Source organism: Zosterops lateralis, assembly GCF_965231275.1.
Source record: "Zosterops lateralis genome assembly, chromosome: 8".
Taxonomy (NCBI): Eukaryota; Metazoa; Chordata; class Aves; order Passeriformes; family Zosteropidae; genus Zosterops; species Zosterops lateralis.
The window spans coordinates 2407530-2423203 of record NC_139768.1 but is presented as its reverse complement, the minus strand read 5'-3'; the positions used below and the strand labels follow the sequence as shown (position 1 = coordinate 2423203).

At 42.0% G+C, this 15674-nt stretch overlaps 1 protein-coding gene across 1 annotated transcript in view; it reads left to right on the top strand.

The window, feature by feature from the left end:
- The window catches only part of CDHR1 (cadherin related family member 1), a gene marked incomplete at both ends in the record, with an annotated part of 40998 nt that overhangs the window by 3556 nt on the left and 21768 nt on the right, over window positions 1–15674 (top strand). Inside the window, 7 exons of the mRNA XM_083866934.1 lie at window positions 5308–5453; window positions 6278–6328; window positions 7157–7246; window positions 7747–7833; window positions 9346–9462; window positions 11041–11184; window positions 13469–13547. Coding sequence (XP_083723060.1) covers window positions 5308–5453; window positions 6278–6328; window positions 7157–7246; window positions 7747–7833; window positions 9346–9462; window positions 11041–11184; window positions 13469–13547 — 714 coding nt within the window. The remainder of the gene's footprint in view (window positions 1–5307; window positions 5454–6277; window positions 6329–7156; window positions 7247–7746; window positions 7834–9345; window positions 9463–11040; window positions 11185–13468; window positions 13548–15674) is intronic.

Here is a 15674-nt window from a genome sequence, read left to right as displayed (position 1 = left end):
AAGCATCCACATTCACAGTTGTCTCTCAGGTTGAGCAGGATGATCAGTGACAAAACAGGGGAATTAAAACTTCCATATGTTTGATTTTGGATGGCTTCACTGAGGTTTTTGTGCTACAAAAATGGACAGGTTGCTATTAGATCCTCCCTGTCCTCACATAAAGTTTGGAGTCATGGGCAGGATGCTTTTCTTGGCAGCAGCTGGTGTCTGAGCTGTGCAATGCCACAGACAGCAGCTTTAATAAACCTCCAGGAATTTTAGTCTTTGACCCTGCTGAGATTGCAAGTGGTTGGCAAAGTAGTATGTGTTAGTTATATTCCCAGACATCTGTAGGCAAGGGACACACAACATTTGGGAACATTGAAAGGACATGATGGATTCTCTGTGTGGCTGTAGGAAGAAAAATTCCAGTTCTGCAGCTGTGAACACATGAGATTCATTACCATTCTCATATCATCCTCAACTTGACCTTCTTTTCCCTTGTGCAATTTTGCTCATTTACAGATAGTTGTAACTTGTGTACCAAGATATCATAAAACCAGCACGTACTATTTCGGCATGAATTCTTGAAAATACCTGCAGATTCCCAGATCTGCAGGGCATGAGACACCTCAGGGTAAGAGGGGACAGAACAGCAGCCCCTTTCAGTGCCAGATTTAAGAAGAATGGGAGAAGTTATAAACTGAAATAGCAGTTGGTGTTTGTGGTTGGGCAGGGCAGGTGGGTAATTAGCTCTTTGCATGTGTACACACAAAATGTGCGTGTGCTCCTAATCAAGGTCTTAAGGCAGGAGTGGGATGCTATTTCAGGTTGTTTGTTTCATCTTACCCCATAATCCCTGTAAGCCTCATCGCAGGGACAGAGTGGGGCTGGGAACAGCTGCAGAGCAGGGGATTGAAGCATACTCCATAAGTTCATTACTCTCTCAAAGCCCAAACATCACCAGCACTCTGTAGATCTCGGCATGATCTCCTTGCATTTCCCTTTCTGTTTTTTCCTTTGCCCCCAAGAAGGCACTCCTCCCATGAAAAGCCAGATTGCAGTGGCAGTTTTTTGATCAAAGCTGCAGCTGCCAGCTACTCACCACTGGGTGACTGATCCCTTCAGATCTCTCCATCCTTGAAGCTCGCCCTGCTCCTGCACCCTCCTGTTCTCTTTTCTTCCCATCACTCACAGCTGACTGTGGAGAGCCTTCTTGTCCCCTGTGGTACCTATCACTCTTTCCTTGTTTCTGTCACCCTGGCCCATCTCTAGGAAAGCTGAGAGCTGCCAGAACAGAAATGTTAAACACAGTCTACCTTCTCCACCCCTGCAGCAGTGCCAGCAGTGCACAGAGCAAAGCCCCCTGCAAAGCTGAGCTCTGCACTGAGATGCTCTGAGGACTCACAGGTGTTACAGCCTTCAATTTTGTTTTGATTCTTCTGACAGAAACATCAGAAAATTGCACTCAGATGGCTTCTCTTTGGAGTTGCTTGCTGAGGGTGCCACAGGGACATCTTGCTGCTGTCCATGGGGTGATGGTTGAGGCATGGACTATCATGCTGAGCACTTGCTGCACTCTCCATGACAGGCAGTGGCTGCTGCAGGGAGTCTTTAGGCTGCTGTATTTGGGCTGCTGATGCTGCCCTGTCTCTGCTTTGCTGGTGCTCCAGGGTGCAGGGAGGGAGCAGGACTCACCTGGGCATGGTCCACAAGGAGTGGTAGCAAATGGGAGATGGGAAAGGATCTGCCTTTGGGTAGTCGTGGTGTGTGTCCATGACCAGGAGCCTGGGGTGAGCTTGGTGTCAAAACAGCCTGTCTGTAGCTTTGTGTTAACTTTCCTTCTCCTTTCCTGCTGGGGAAATGTGCTGAGGCAGGTGGAGAGCAGGCCAGGTGGTATTTGCTGTGACATTAGGAACAGAGATGTCCTGTCCTGGGAGCATGGCCATGCATGTCCCTCTCAGCATCTTGTTAACAGATGTCAGCTGTGGTGGCAAAGGACAATTGCAGGACTGAGCATGAATCCGAAATGGGCTTGGCTTGTTTAACTGACAGGGAGGGGAGCTGATTGCTGAGTGTTGCACAGCAGAGAGGGAGAGCATGTCTTCAATGAAAAAGCAAAACCAGCCCCAGAGGCCAGAGCAGAGACTGTGATTAAATTTGAGTCAAAAATGAAGTAAAATGGAGCAATGGCATCATGAGACAGCCATTCAGCCCAAGTGGCAGAGCAGGGAGCAAATTACTTTTAAGATGGAGTAGGAAAACAGAGTGAAAAAAGCCTGGCATTGCTCCTGGGAGGAAGCAACAGCAGGAAGCAGCAAGGACTCCCCTGTCCCAGCCTGCTGCATCATCCCCTGGGTACTCAGAGTATCCAGCTCTTCCTACAGTGGCATTTGCCATTTCCTCAAGTAAAAACTCTTCTATTCCCATATTTTTATGAGAGGGAGAGGCTGTTTACTTGGTATCCTCTGGTAAGGTTTTAGCTGTCTTTTTCATTTATTTCCTTTTCAGCAAGTAGAGGCAGCACACTGAGAACAGATTTTTAATTGGCATTAACACTCTGCTGAGAAGTGTTCCTGGGGGTGTTAATGATATGGAGAGTACTGTGCAGTGAAATTACTATTTGGAAAAAAATAAGGAATTATAATGAGTTAGAAAATAAATTTTGATCCACAATCTAATTTAAAAGGCATGCGAGTATTTTGTATTATGAAAAATGAAGTATCAGCTTTAGCTAAAAAGCAAACAGTCCAGTGTAAAGATCAATGAAGTCCATCATTACTTGCTCAGAAAGCTCAGTAATCTCAGTCTGTACCAATATTAATATTTCTTCTCACATTTAGCAGCAAGAAAATTCCTGTCTTCCTTACAAGAAAATGTTAAGAAATGAAGGAAAGGAAACTGTGAGATTTAAAGAACAAGCCCAGGTTCAAAAGGGTTCCCATAAACTTTCAGTTTGCTGTTCTCTAGCCCTGTGCCCCCTTAGGAGTAGTGGTTTGCATTTGTGTACTGCTGGTTTTGGGGATTTCAGGGCAGCCACAGCAGAGACCTTGTGCCTAGTGGTTGATCCCAGGCTCCAAGAAAGCCCAGGTGTGGTGTCCATCCTGTTTCTCCACAGCACAGAGAGCACTGCTCAGCAGCTGCTGCAGACATCCACACAAGCTGGAAATAGGTGGGATAGTGTCAAGTGCAAGGGACAGGAAAAGGTAGTAAGAAGGGCAGAAAACAGCTGAGAAGTAGGGACAACTAATGACCAAAAAAAGGCTGCAGAAAAGCACTGTATTTATAAGAATATCACTGAGATGATGACAATTGACACCTTACATCTCCAATTGGACACAGCTGTGATATCAAGACAAAGTTTTTGAAAAACAAAAATAAGTAAGTCAGTGCTGGTGATGCAGGAGCCTCTATGGTTTTCAAATCTCTCTTATATAGATAGTTGTATCAGGAAGCAGGTGTCCTTTCAGGATCCTGTTTTATATCAGTCCTAGTTAATTCCTCTCCTTTCATTTCCTTGTGTTAAGAGAGTTGTTACAGTCAGAAGTGTCTCATCATGCCACTCATTGTCTTTCCCTAATAATTTTCAGGGATCATAGTTACAGATGTGTTGTTATTTTCCATTCTGTTTTGTGGTAAAAATACAAGAAAAATGTGGGAAAATGTTTTGTAGTTTTGTGAATTGTTTTGCCAGCCTTGATTATTTTTTGACTGCCTGAACCAGCTTGTAACAGGGTCTCTTGCTGATGTTCTTGTGGGTGCATTGGTTTTTGCATTATAACATTTTTCTGTACAAAGTTGCCCAAATATTGCCCTGGTAATTATCATATGAGAGTTTACTCCTAAGTGAGCACAGATTCCACACGGTTTGGTATAATCTCTTGCTATGACAGGAAGCCATGCTTTGCAAATATCACCACTGTTGGCTGGATGTCCCATGTCCAGTAAGGCCCCTGAGCATCTTCACAGTTTGCATGTCAAGGAAAAAGCAAATGAGGTCCAAAAGGTTGCCTTGCAAAAGTGAGGAAACCTTTGAGAAGCTGATTTGTCAGTGGGGTGGGCAAAGCTCCAGAATTACACATAAGATCTGGTCAATGATCTATGCTACTAAAGAGAGGAGATGAGAAAAAATTATCAATTTTTGAGTACTGAATTAAAAATCTGCCAAACTCAAGACGACCAGAGTAGTTCAAAACTGGGAGTCTTAGAGTTCTTCCTTAACTTCATGCTAATTTTCTTAGCAGGGATCCTTCCACCCTATATTTGGGTTGCATGCATGAGCAAAACTCACTAATAATCACTTGGCTGTAGTATTTCCAGTGTAGGAGGGCTTTGTTAGATGTAAAAGCATAAAGTTTCTGTGCTTAACCTCTCCAACCTCAATCTCAGGTAACTTACCCAAGGCACAGTGGGTTGGAAGGAAACAACAGCAGTGGTTTATATTTCAGGCTCAGTTAACTGGTGTTTGTAAACTCTTTGAAGTTATTTGGATGGAAGTGGTAAAGCAGAGTAGAATGACAGACATGTAACTTTAAAAAAAAACCCCAAAATAATAAACACTCTCATCATGCTTTGAAAATATAGTTGTTGTAACTCCCCCAGGAATTATCATTTATAATACACAAAGTCAGTTTAGTGGAAAAACTGGCACCAACTTCTCAATGCTTAAAAATAGAAATAACAATCTTTCTCCAGCTTCTGAAGGAAATATATTGATGAGTTTGAAAAATTTAATAATTGGTATGAGCATGAGTGGGTATGTCAAGTCCAAAGAATTTAATGAGAGAGAGCTAATGAGTGAGAGTGAAGTAGGAAAGAAGACTTTTGCATTGATTAATTCTGAAAGTGGGAAGGTACAAAAATGTCCTTGCACCCTCCAAGTTCCAGAGCTCAGAACCAGTCCTACAGGAGCTCTCTCTGAAGGGACATTGCCAGATTCTCTGCACACTAGTTTGCAGTTCTGGTGTTCCTACAAAGACCAGGTCTGTGAGGGTCTTTTGGTTGTACAAATCATCCCTTCTGCCTCACTTGGGCTGAGAGCTTGTCACCTGTGTAAACCCTTGGATATGAACAGTATTGACCTGGGGACAGCTCCACAGGAAAGGGCCTAAAGTGACAGAAAGCAGCACTGATGAGTTTTATTTAACCAGCTGGCTAAAAAGTTGCCATCTATTGAAATGTCTGCTTATCCATATTTCCCAGGAAGTGGGTTTGATTGACAAAACCTTTGCCTGCTGCAGGGTAGCCAAGTTCCTAAGGAACAGACCAGTGAAACACTCACTGATTGAAATAATCACATGGAAATGGTGTTGAATATCAATTTTACAGGTACCCATGTGTACACCCTGAATGGAACTGATCCAGAAGGAGACCCTGTGACATATGACCTGACCTATGAAGCTGGATCAAGGCGTTACTTTTCTGTTGACAAGAATCTTGGAAACGTTACTTTGATTGAGGAGCTCGACAGAGAGGTACAATCAAATGGCACCACTCCAGGTGTTTGTGGGATTTCTTTCCATTTTAATTTGATCTGAGGCTTTGAGGAACAAGGCCAGTTTATTAGTCCCTGAAGCATGTAATATACTTTGCAATTCTAAGACATACTTCACCCTTCTTGTTGCATTCCAGTTGACTCATGCCACTAACCTTGCTATCAAATTTTTTAGCTGCTGTCTGTCCAACTTTTTTTCAAAAGAGAAGTAAATTCTTTATTTCTATCTTCCCCACCCACACCCCATCAAGAGCTTAGGGGAAGGTACAATGGTCACATCCTCAGGCAGGGGACTCTCCTGTCATTAGGAAGGAGAGATTTGTGTGTTTCAGTGTTTCAGGATATTCCTCTAGTATGTCACAGCCCTTTAGCCAGTGTAACTGTGCTGTTTAAAGATGCCTAAAGGAAGCCTTATTCTGGAAACATGGGCATTGAACCCTTCATATCTCCTCACTGAGAAGCTTACACAGTATTTAGTAAATGCTTTAAAATTCTGTATATGAAGACAGAAGAATTTTGAACCAAAGTGACATTTTAGAGAAAATTTCTTGAAAAAGGTGACTGAGCACTTTAAGAAGCAACAGAGATTACCAACCATCTCCAAGAGCAACCATCTCCTGACAGGAGGCACAGAAGGTTCTAGGAGCTGGAGCTTCCAAGGGTCTTCCTGGCCTCTGCTGGGATTGCTTTGTGGTATTAGTTGTTATTTTCCTCTGTCTGCCTAGACAGGTATAAACCTGAGTCCCTTTTCCACCAAAAGGACAAACACCATCTCTCTAACAAAAGAATTTTCTTCATTTACAGAAGGAAGATGAGGTTGAAGTTATTGTCAGTATTTCAGATGGCCTGAGTACAGTAAGTATTTAATTATGCTGTAGCTTGTCAAACTGTCTGTCCTCACATACCTACTCCTATTAAATTATCTTAAAGGGACAATCTCATTTGATCAAAAAACATAATCTCATTAGTCTTACCTCCTGTTCCAAAAGCCACTGAACTCACAGTTACTCAAGTCTCACTTCATCTCCTTGCTCAGCTATTTGAGGATAATTACAATGTAGTGTGAGCTGAAATACTGACTTAGCAGCCTGCTAAGAATTACAGCAGCTTCCTATGAAGTTTCACTTGCCAGCACAGTTGGATTGGTGCCTAAGATCTGGAGGCTTTTTGGAGGAATGTGTGACATTATAGGAACTAGTGTTGGGTGCCCAAGAGCTGCCTGTCCCCACCCCCACAGTGTGTCTCTAGCATGATGTTAAGGAGATTTGCTTAGGCTGTGGTGGTAGAGGTTTTCTTGTCTGCTGCTGGATAAAGCTTTGTTCATGTCTAATCATTAAGGATTTATCTGAGGCACTGAGCATCCAGTGCTACTTCCACAGATTTTCTTGGCATTTTCAATTTATGGAGTGATGCTGTCACAGCCAGGAGAGCAGTCTGCCAGTAGGAGGATGTGGGTTCATCACTAGAGGTACCACAAAAGTGGGACCCTCTTCTTACCCACAAGACTGGATAAGCCTAGAGCTCTTCCTCATCTCAAAGAAATTAACTGAGATTATTGCAAGAAATGTTTGGGAGGTTGCAGCATCCTACAGGCACAACTGCCCTGGAAACCCTCTGTAAACAGGAAATAATGGGATTCATTAATAATGGGAGTCATAATGTGCTCTTCATATTCTACTTCAGGTTTCTGAAAAAGTCAGGATCCTTGTAATGGATGCCAACGATGAGAGCCCAGAGTTCATCAATACACCTTACATAGTCCACGTCCCAGAGGTTGGTGAAGTTCCTTTGCATACTGGAAATATATTTCTGTAGGATGTAAACAGGGGCTAATATGTTTTCAATAACATAACAAGTTGTGCAGGACAGATTTGCATTCTTTTGGTTTAGGCTTTGGGTAGATATTTAATATTCACTGCAAACTTGGGAAATAAGTCTGTAGGTACTTAAGGTGTGCTATTCTGGGGGTAAGTTCCAAGATGTGAGTCAATGGGAGTTTTTTAGAATTGACTACAGTGGGAATTGGGTACACCCAGTCTCAGCTAAAATGTTCTGTTACTTTTATTTCACAAAGTGTTTCTTTCTTCTTATTTTCCAGTTTTAACCTCTTCCCTCTTTCCTTTCTTCTCTTTGGCTCCCTCAGTGCTTTTACATCGTTTCTTTTTTACCATGACTCTCTTTCTCTGCCTCCCTGCATGTTCATTTTTCATTTCTTTTAACTCACCTGGTGAGTTTTCTGCTTCTGTGTGACTGCTAACTCTTTCTGGTCACAGAACACTCCCTCCAGCAGCAGTATCTTTAAGATTGAGGCAATAGACAAAGACACGGGTTCTGGAGGAAGCATCACCTACTTCTTGCAGGTAAAGTATTGTCTGTACCTTCACAAATCATCTCTCATTTACTGAGATTTCAGAATGCAGATTTTAAAAGGATTTTGGGGTTGAGTTGAGTGCACTGCTAGTACCTATAGGACCGATTTTGTACCACGCACAAGAAAATAAGCATTGGCAGAAGGGATGTACAAATAAATGTTTTCTGATTGCCAAAGGTGGTCCAGCAGGCTGCAAACTGGAGTTGCTAGTGGCACTCCTGAAAAAAAGCAAATAATAAAAAAAAATGCAAATTTGTTGCAATATTTAATTTTGGCTACAAATATGGAGACAAGTTAGAAGATATTTACATAGCACTAAAGCTAATCCTGTTAAGAGCTTGAGCATACTGTGAAAGAACACCTTGAGTGCCTTATTGAAATTTAGCTTTGATTTCACAAATTATGATCCATGTGCAGGATTCAATTTTGCGCAGGGCTTTTTACAGAGAGTTGATACCCTGTATGAACCAAGGGACAGCAATTTCAAAATTCTATGTCTAGTTTATAATATATTTGTGGGGCAAAAAGGATAATAAATGTGTATTTGTTGAAAAAAAATCTTGCTATGTCTTTGGGCAGAGTTTCTGGGAATTCTCAAGTTGCACAGAAAAAAAACCTCTCCACAGGTATAATAGAGGCAGGTGGTGATGTCTGAAAGATTATCTGTCAGTGGCCATTGTGTCAGGAACAGAGTTGTTTCTACAGGTATCTCCAGTTCAGAAGAATGGAGGAAGGCATTTTTTAGGCCTTATGTTAAAATCAGGTGTCCTTTAGATTTTATTTGTACATCACAAAAATCACCAGACCACCACTGTGTTTGACAATACGTGACACCTTCCTGCTTTTTTTTTTTTTTTGTTTTAAACCAGTAGAACTTTGAAACAGTAAGGGGTAACACCATTTCTTTTTTTCTTCCTTTTCCCTTCATCTTTTTTTCTGTTAAGTCTCCCTCTTTCCATGCAATTAACTGAGTTAACCAAAGTTTAAGTTTTCACAATGAAACACTAAAAGATTAAATACAGCTACATTACAAGTAACTGATTTATTCTGAATAATGAGAGACCTGTGGTTGGTTCATGAATTGTTCATAAACACACAGAGGTGAAATTCATCAAATACATTATTCACCCAAGCCAAATCATTATTCTCGTCTTCTCCCTTAGCAGATGAAATAAAAGATGAATCCCTATTGCAGACCTATTTCCATATGTGTAATCTCTGGCTGTTCCTTTTCCTTTTCCTTTTCCTTTTCCTTTTCCCTTTCCCTTTCCTTTTCTCTTTCCCTTTCCTTTTCCCTTTCCTTTCCTTTCCTTTCCTTTCCTTTCCTTTCCTTTCCTTTCCTTTCCTTTCCTTTCCTTTCCTTTCCTTTCCTTTCCTCCCCTCATCTTCTCTTCTCTTCTCTTCTCTTCTCTTCTCTTCTCTTCTCTTCTCTTCTCTTCTCCTTCTTCTTTTTCTTTTTCTTTTTCTTTTTCTTCTCCTTTTTCTTTCTCCTTTATTCTAGAACATCCATGCTAACAAGTTCACCATAGACCGTCACAGTGGCGTCCTGCGCATCAAACCCGGGGTCACCCTGGACTATGAGAAATCAAGGACACATTTTGTTGTCGTCGTGGCCAAGGTAAAAAGGCTTTTATATGAGACCAGAGGATCTGGGCTGTTGTGTTTGAGTGGGACCAATTAGTTTGAACACAAGTGCTGCTGGAACATGAAGGCAGCAGAGTTACTCCTGATGTAACATCTGGAGGCGTGGGGGGGCAGAATGGAAAGGTGAGGGAGTAAAGGCAGCAGGTGTTTGATGCTGAACAACAGCTGGAGGATTTGGGAGGGGGTTTCCCACATTTTGTTCATGTCATGAGACTCACCCAGAAGTGAAGGGTTGGTGTATCCAGCCATGGCTTCAAGAAGCATCAGCCTGTGAGCTCAGGGCACAGCCCTACCACCACTACAAGGACAAACCAGACAGGCAGACAGGCCATAGTCATTACCCACAGTAAGACACAGGGCACAGTTAAACCCAGCACAGCACCAATGAAAGAATTCTCCTCTGGAAATATCTGTGGATGTTTCTCTTTTTTTGATTTCTCTGCTGCCTGATGGCAGGAGCTTATTTAAATCCTGCAAATATTGCTGCACATCTCTTCTTGCCACTGTCTTTCCCAGCAGTACTGTGCCTGTGACTTGGCTGAGAATTCATAACAGGCATTAAAAGTTTATATATTCTGAATTCTCTCACAGTCCTGTGGGGACCTGTCACACAGACAGACTCACATGGGTGGAAAGAGGGCAATTTTGCTGTAACTTATGAGAGTTTTGAGTTGCTCATATTTTTTGGAAAATATATGGACCTTTTCATGTATTTTTTTAGCCAAGGTTCATTTGAGGAGAAGTAACAAAATTTGGCTTAAATTCTGCCTTTGAGGCAATAAGGGAGAAAAAAACAACAATGCATCTTTAAAAAAAATGGAATTTTTAGAATTGGTACTGCAGACATGTTGAACAATTCGCACTCTTACACACCAGCATGACTACTGACCTACAGCTGGTGCTCTGAGACTGAGGGTGTTAAAAGCTTCTGAAATAGTGAGTTGTCTTCCTAATTGGCTCTGCTGTATCAGTCCTGGAGAGCTGGTTGTAGCCAAGTCCCCAGAGACTGTTTATACAGCGTGGCTGTCTCACAGGTTTTGGCTGCACAGCTCCTTCTGTGCTTGCACTTTATCACATAGGAGTTCCTAGGAGACTTGGAGCATGTACACTGTTTATTTCCCTCTAGAGTTGCACTACCTTGCTACTCTGCACTGTCTTGTGTTCATGACAGGACTCCATGTGGGATGAGAAGTTGTAGACCTTGGTCACCAACTTTTTGCTTTATGAGTTTCTAGTGTTCTTTTTTTCCTGAAAAAAAGCCTTGAATTCTCTTTCTCCTCTCTAAAGATCATTTATGACTGCATATATTGGTTCAATCACTTTTAATATAAGAAATTACTTATGAGGCACTGCAAGCTGTCTTCCTAATCAGAGAGAGAGCAGGACAAATGGAAAAGAGAAGGGAAGAGGGCAGCACAGATTAATTGGTGTGTTCAGAGAGGGAAAGAATTCCTGGAACTGTGCTCCTGAAGGCTCACGAGGTCCATGCAAAGCCTAAGCTGATTTGCAGGCATGCTTCAGCAGAGGCATCTGACAGTGACTTCTTTTCTAGGATGGAGGTGGGAAGCTCAGAGGAGACAACAAAGTGTTTTCAGCCACAACAACAGTTACCATCAATGTGGAGGACGTTCAGGACACTCCTCCTATGTTCATTGGGACTCCCTACTATGGATATGTCTATGAGGACACACTTGCAGTAAGTTCTGGATTTCATCAATGCAGCCATTCCCATCTCAGCCAAGATGGCCCTAAGGTTTCCAGCATAGGCTTTACTGGAAATAGGATCTAAAATCTGATTTGTCTCCTGGGTGAAATGAGCTGACCAAATCTCCTACTTGTTTGTACTTATGTCTACTGCAAATTTGCCATGCAAGGCTTCCTGTTGTTTTCATTCAAGTCAGGAAGGATTCTGCCCATTTACATTGGTCTATCCCAGACAGTGACTAAGAGCTCTTCTGTAGCTCAGACCTCCAGAGGCACTTGGACTGAAGGTCTAAGCAGGCTGCCAGTCACCTCACCTGAACACATCATGCTTAAAAGCCTTAAAAAAAAGTCTGTTTGCTCTGTAGTCTCACAGTGTTTTAATTTTTCTAGCTCAGATCAGTCTGCTACCAACAGTTGGTTGTACAAGGTGCAGACAGAATTTACGCCCAAGTACTCCACACTCTCTGTGTTGTACCATGACATCACCTGGGGAGAAGCAACCCTGACATCTCCAAAATGCAAGAAGCTTTCTGCTCAGTGATGGCTGGTTAGGCAGATTGGGCCAGGATTCCTAGACCTAAAGTCAACCAGATTATCAGTCAAACAGAGATATAATTAGGAGAACTAGTCATTTTCAGCCACATATTCTTGAAGCTGTAAACTAATGAGTTTTCTCTATATCTAAGCAGTGACATGATTGTGTATGGATCAGCTTTTGCCCTGATACTTAAGATTAATTAAACTTTTCTTCATATATAGGACAAGAAATGGTATCTACCCATGAAATTACCCAACATTAACTATTGATCAGTTTAGCTGTGATTGCACTTTGTTTATCTGACCTTCCCTTTAGTTTCAGGAAAGATTGTGTCTTACCTTTCAGTCCAGAAATGTACCCTGCAGTCCATGCATGACTATATACTGCAGTTCACTGCAGAAGCTGTTACATTTCAGCAGGGCACAGAAGTAATGCTCATGTACTTTGCAGGTGTTTAGAATGAATGATATTATGTCTATTGATTTATTCTGCACAGTTACACATAGATCTTGAAACAACTATCAGGTGCACACAGGAGTTAGTGTTTACTATGGAAATGAGAATCAATAAATGTTAATTACATCCAGCTTGAGCTTATAACTTACACCATTCTGATATAATGATGGAAGAAGGAATCAGTCCTTCTTGGTGTGGGTTTTGCCATTAGAATGAACTCCACAGAGAAAGAGGCAATAGCTGATTTTAGTGGTGTTTGTGCATTTGGTGTTCATTTTGTAAACTTGCTTCTTTTCTCCTTGGTGGAGTTGTCAGGATTTCCAAGTACTCTGTCACCTTCAAAGGGACTGCACTGCATTTTGCCCAGTAGGCAGATTTTATTGCTGCTTCCAGCATAAATGATAATAAATACAGTTCTGCATTTCCAGTTGCTCTAACAGAGCCTTGCTCTTGTTTGAAAAATTCACTCAAGGGTTGTCACGAAAATGTTCCTTGTTGCCATTTGTAATTCACTGACAGTTACTTCAATGCTCCCCAGTTCTGCAGCCTCAAACAGTAACACTTCAGTTCAGAGGTCTGAATTGCACAGCTCATTGCCACTTGGGTGAGCATTTTGATGTGACACTCATCCCTCAGAGCTGATAGGAGCAGTGACATGAGCAAATGGTCCCCAGCACACAAATTCTGTATGTATGGCCCACAGCCATGTTACTTGTGCAGAAGGACAGACAGTGAAGTTTTAAGGGCAGTTAAATCACCATCATTTTTGTCACAATTTTATGCCCTAGATGTTCTGTGGGCCAAGTTGTTCTGTGATCTCTGCTTTGACTGGCTGTGTGAACTTAATTAGGAGGCACCAAAGTGACCAAATGACACCTTGGCAGCTGCCTGTGTCTCAGCACATGGGGCACAGGAGCCTACACAGAAACAGCCACAGGGAATCTTGGTAGTGCCCAAACTAAATTTTGGGATTCAGATTGCTCCAAACCCTCTGTCTTCATCTGTGGCTCCAGGCAGGTGTCCTTGGCCACAAGATCCAACCATTCCTGCCACCAGGCAGCCCCCAGGGCTGAGGGACCCATGGCCATGAGCCATTTCACTCCCAGAGCAGCAGGCACTGGCCCTTTTTGTGTTCCCCATATGGCACAAGCACAAGCACCCACTCTGCCCCCAGCACTTCACTGCAGAAAGACTTACAGGAGTTCAGGTTATTAATGTACAGTTGCAATTTCAATGCTCTGATCTCTGCACAAAAAGAGTGTGATTTCCCATTTCTCCCCAGGGCTCTGAGGTCCTCACTGTTGTTGCTCTTGATGGAGACAGAGGAAAGCCCAACAGTATTCATTACTGCATCGTGAATGGTGAGTAGGCTTCTCTTGATTGAAATTTGAAGGGCACTCAAAACTACACCTGGCATTAAATTAGAACAGAATATGCTAAGGTTTAACAAACCTGAGACAAAATCTCAGGAAATAATGTCAGGTACCTCAAACAACTTCAGGGCCCTGTCTAGCAGAGAACAGCCAAGGTTCAGTTCAGTGAGTTTTAGTTTCTTCACAGAACTGCACTTGGAGCCGTTAATGTTGCTGATTTGTTAGGCATCAGGAGCCTGCTTGTCATTTCAGAAAGTGTAAAGGGAGATGCATTCACTCTTCTGAGCATCTCTATCACTTAATCTGGGAGGTGAGAGAATTCACTGAGAGACCCAGGCATGGCATTTGGAGGGATATTTTTTATTAATACAGTGATGAAAGTGGCTAAACAGTCAAACCTCTGATTTCTTGGAAGAAATTATATTTACCAGTGAAGAGACTCGGGCTGTACACTGAAGTGGAAGAAAGCAGATGTTATCAGAAGATTAATGCTTTCCATCAGCTATTCTGAGAGTGTCTGTCACACGTCTTTTAATAGCAGGGATGTGAAACTTAGCTGGATTGATGATTCATTAGGTGGTGAAGACAACAGCTTAGAGCAACTAAACTCCATGCTTTGGGGGTTTGAGATTTTATACTCTCTCCCTTCCAAAATGAAGCTTCTGCAGCAACTGGGCACCCCAAGTCACAGGTGTGAAAGATCCCAAAACTTCCTAAGGAAATCTGAGATGTGGTTGAAGAGTTATGGAGTAAGTGCTTTGTTTTGTTAGGTGATCTAAACAGCCAGAACAGAGAGATACTCACAGCTGAGTTTTTGTGTTGGTATGGGATGAGGTTCTTTCTTAATGTGAGGGAATAAATAGGTAAAAGAAATGTAGAAACACTAGAGTAAAAAGAGTTGCAGAAGACAATAGACAGAAAATGAGAAAAGGTAAAAAGAAAGGTATAAAATGAGGAGCAAGAACAAGTAAGTGGGATGAAAATGTGCCAAGCAAGGGAGAAACTAGGTATGGAGAACAAGTGAAGGTAGAAGGACCAGAGAAAATATCAAAGGGAAATAAGTTTAATGAGGAAAGATACTGGATTTCCAAAGAAAATAGAGAAAGGACCAAAAGAATTCTCTGGGATAAAAAAAAAAGAGAAGTATTAAGGAAAGAGTGGGAAAGGAAGATGGAAGGGGATGACAGATAAGTAGAACAAAATATGACTTAATGGGGAGCAGGCTTTTTGTATGCCCATTAACAAAAGATTTTGTTTGTGTGAAATGGAAAAGAGGGGAAGGGAATATGCTTTTAGTGCACAGAAAGTTGAAAAACAGAACAAAATATTGCAACAAGTTTCTGCCCCTGCACCTCAGACACTGGCATTATTTTTGACAAGCCATTATTCCAATAACTCCAGGCTGGGATGTCAAAGGACAAGAAAACACTAACAGCAAACAGGGAATTGTTTGTTCTTAATAAGTATTTCTTATCCCAGGAGTGTGGGATAATAATAGGAAATGCTCCAATCTTCTGAACATGCTGTATGGAGGAACACACATACTGCTACATGTACTCCAGGTTACCAATTTCCCCAGGATAACTACACAATAACATGAACTATGGTGGTTTCAAACCACTATTGACTTCAGCTTCTTCTCAGTCAGAATATATTTTGCAAGCCAATGTGTCTTAATAATTGGGTATTGTGAGTCAATATCTGTTCAATGTTGTGTCCAGAGTGCTTTAATGAAGTTGCAGTTATTGTAGGTATTAGCAAAAGAGGATACTATTGGATGGATTAAAAATCAGCATTGGAAATGAGTTTGAGACAAAGAAAAATGACTGGGCTTTGAGGTCATCATCCTTTATTTCTGAAGGCTTGATTTCCTACATTTCAAGGGATTTCCTCTCTTTTCCTTTCAATGCCACAAAGCACAGGATGTGGCCAATCCTCCACAGGAGGTACATCAGGGCTGCCTTTCCTGGGCACCAGCCTGTCCTTGGCTGTGATGTGAGATAATTCCTGACATCCTGATGAGACACTGCTGCCTCTGCAAGCTGGCACTTGCTTCAGCACAAATACAGCACAAATCTCAATAAACTGCTGCCTGGAGCTGCTATTCTCTCCAGA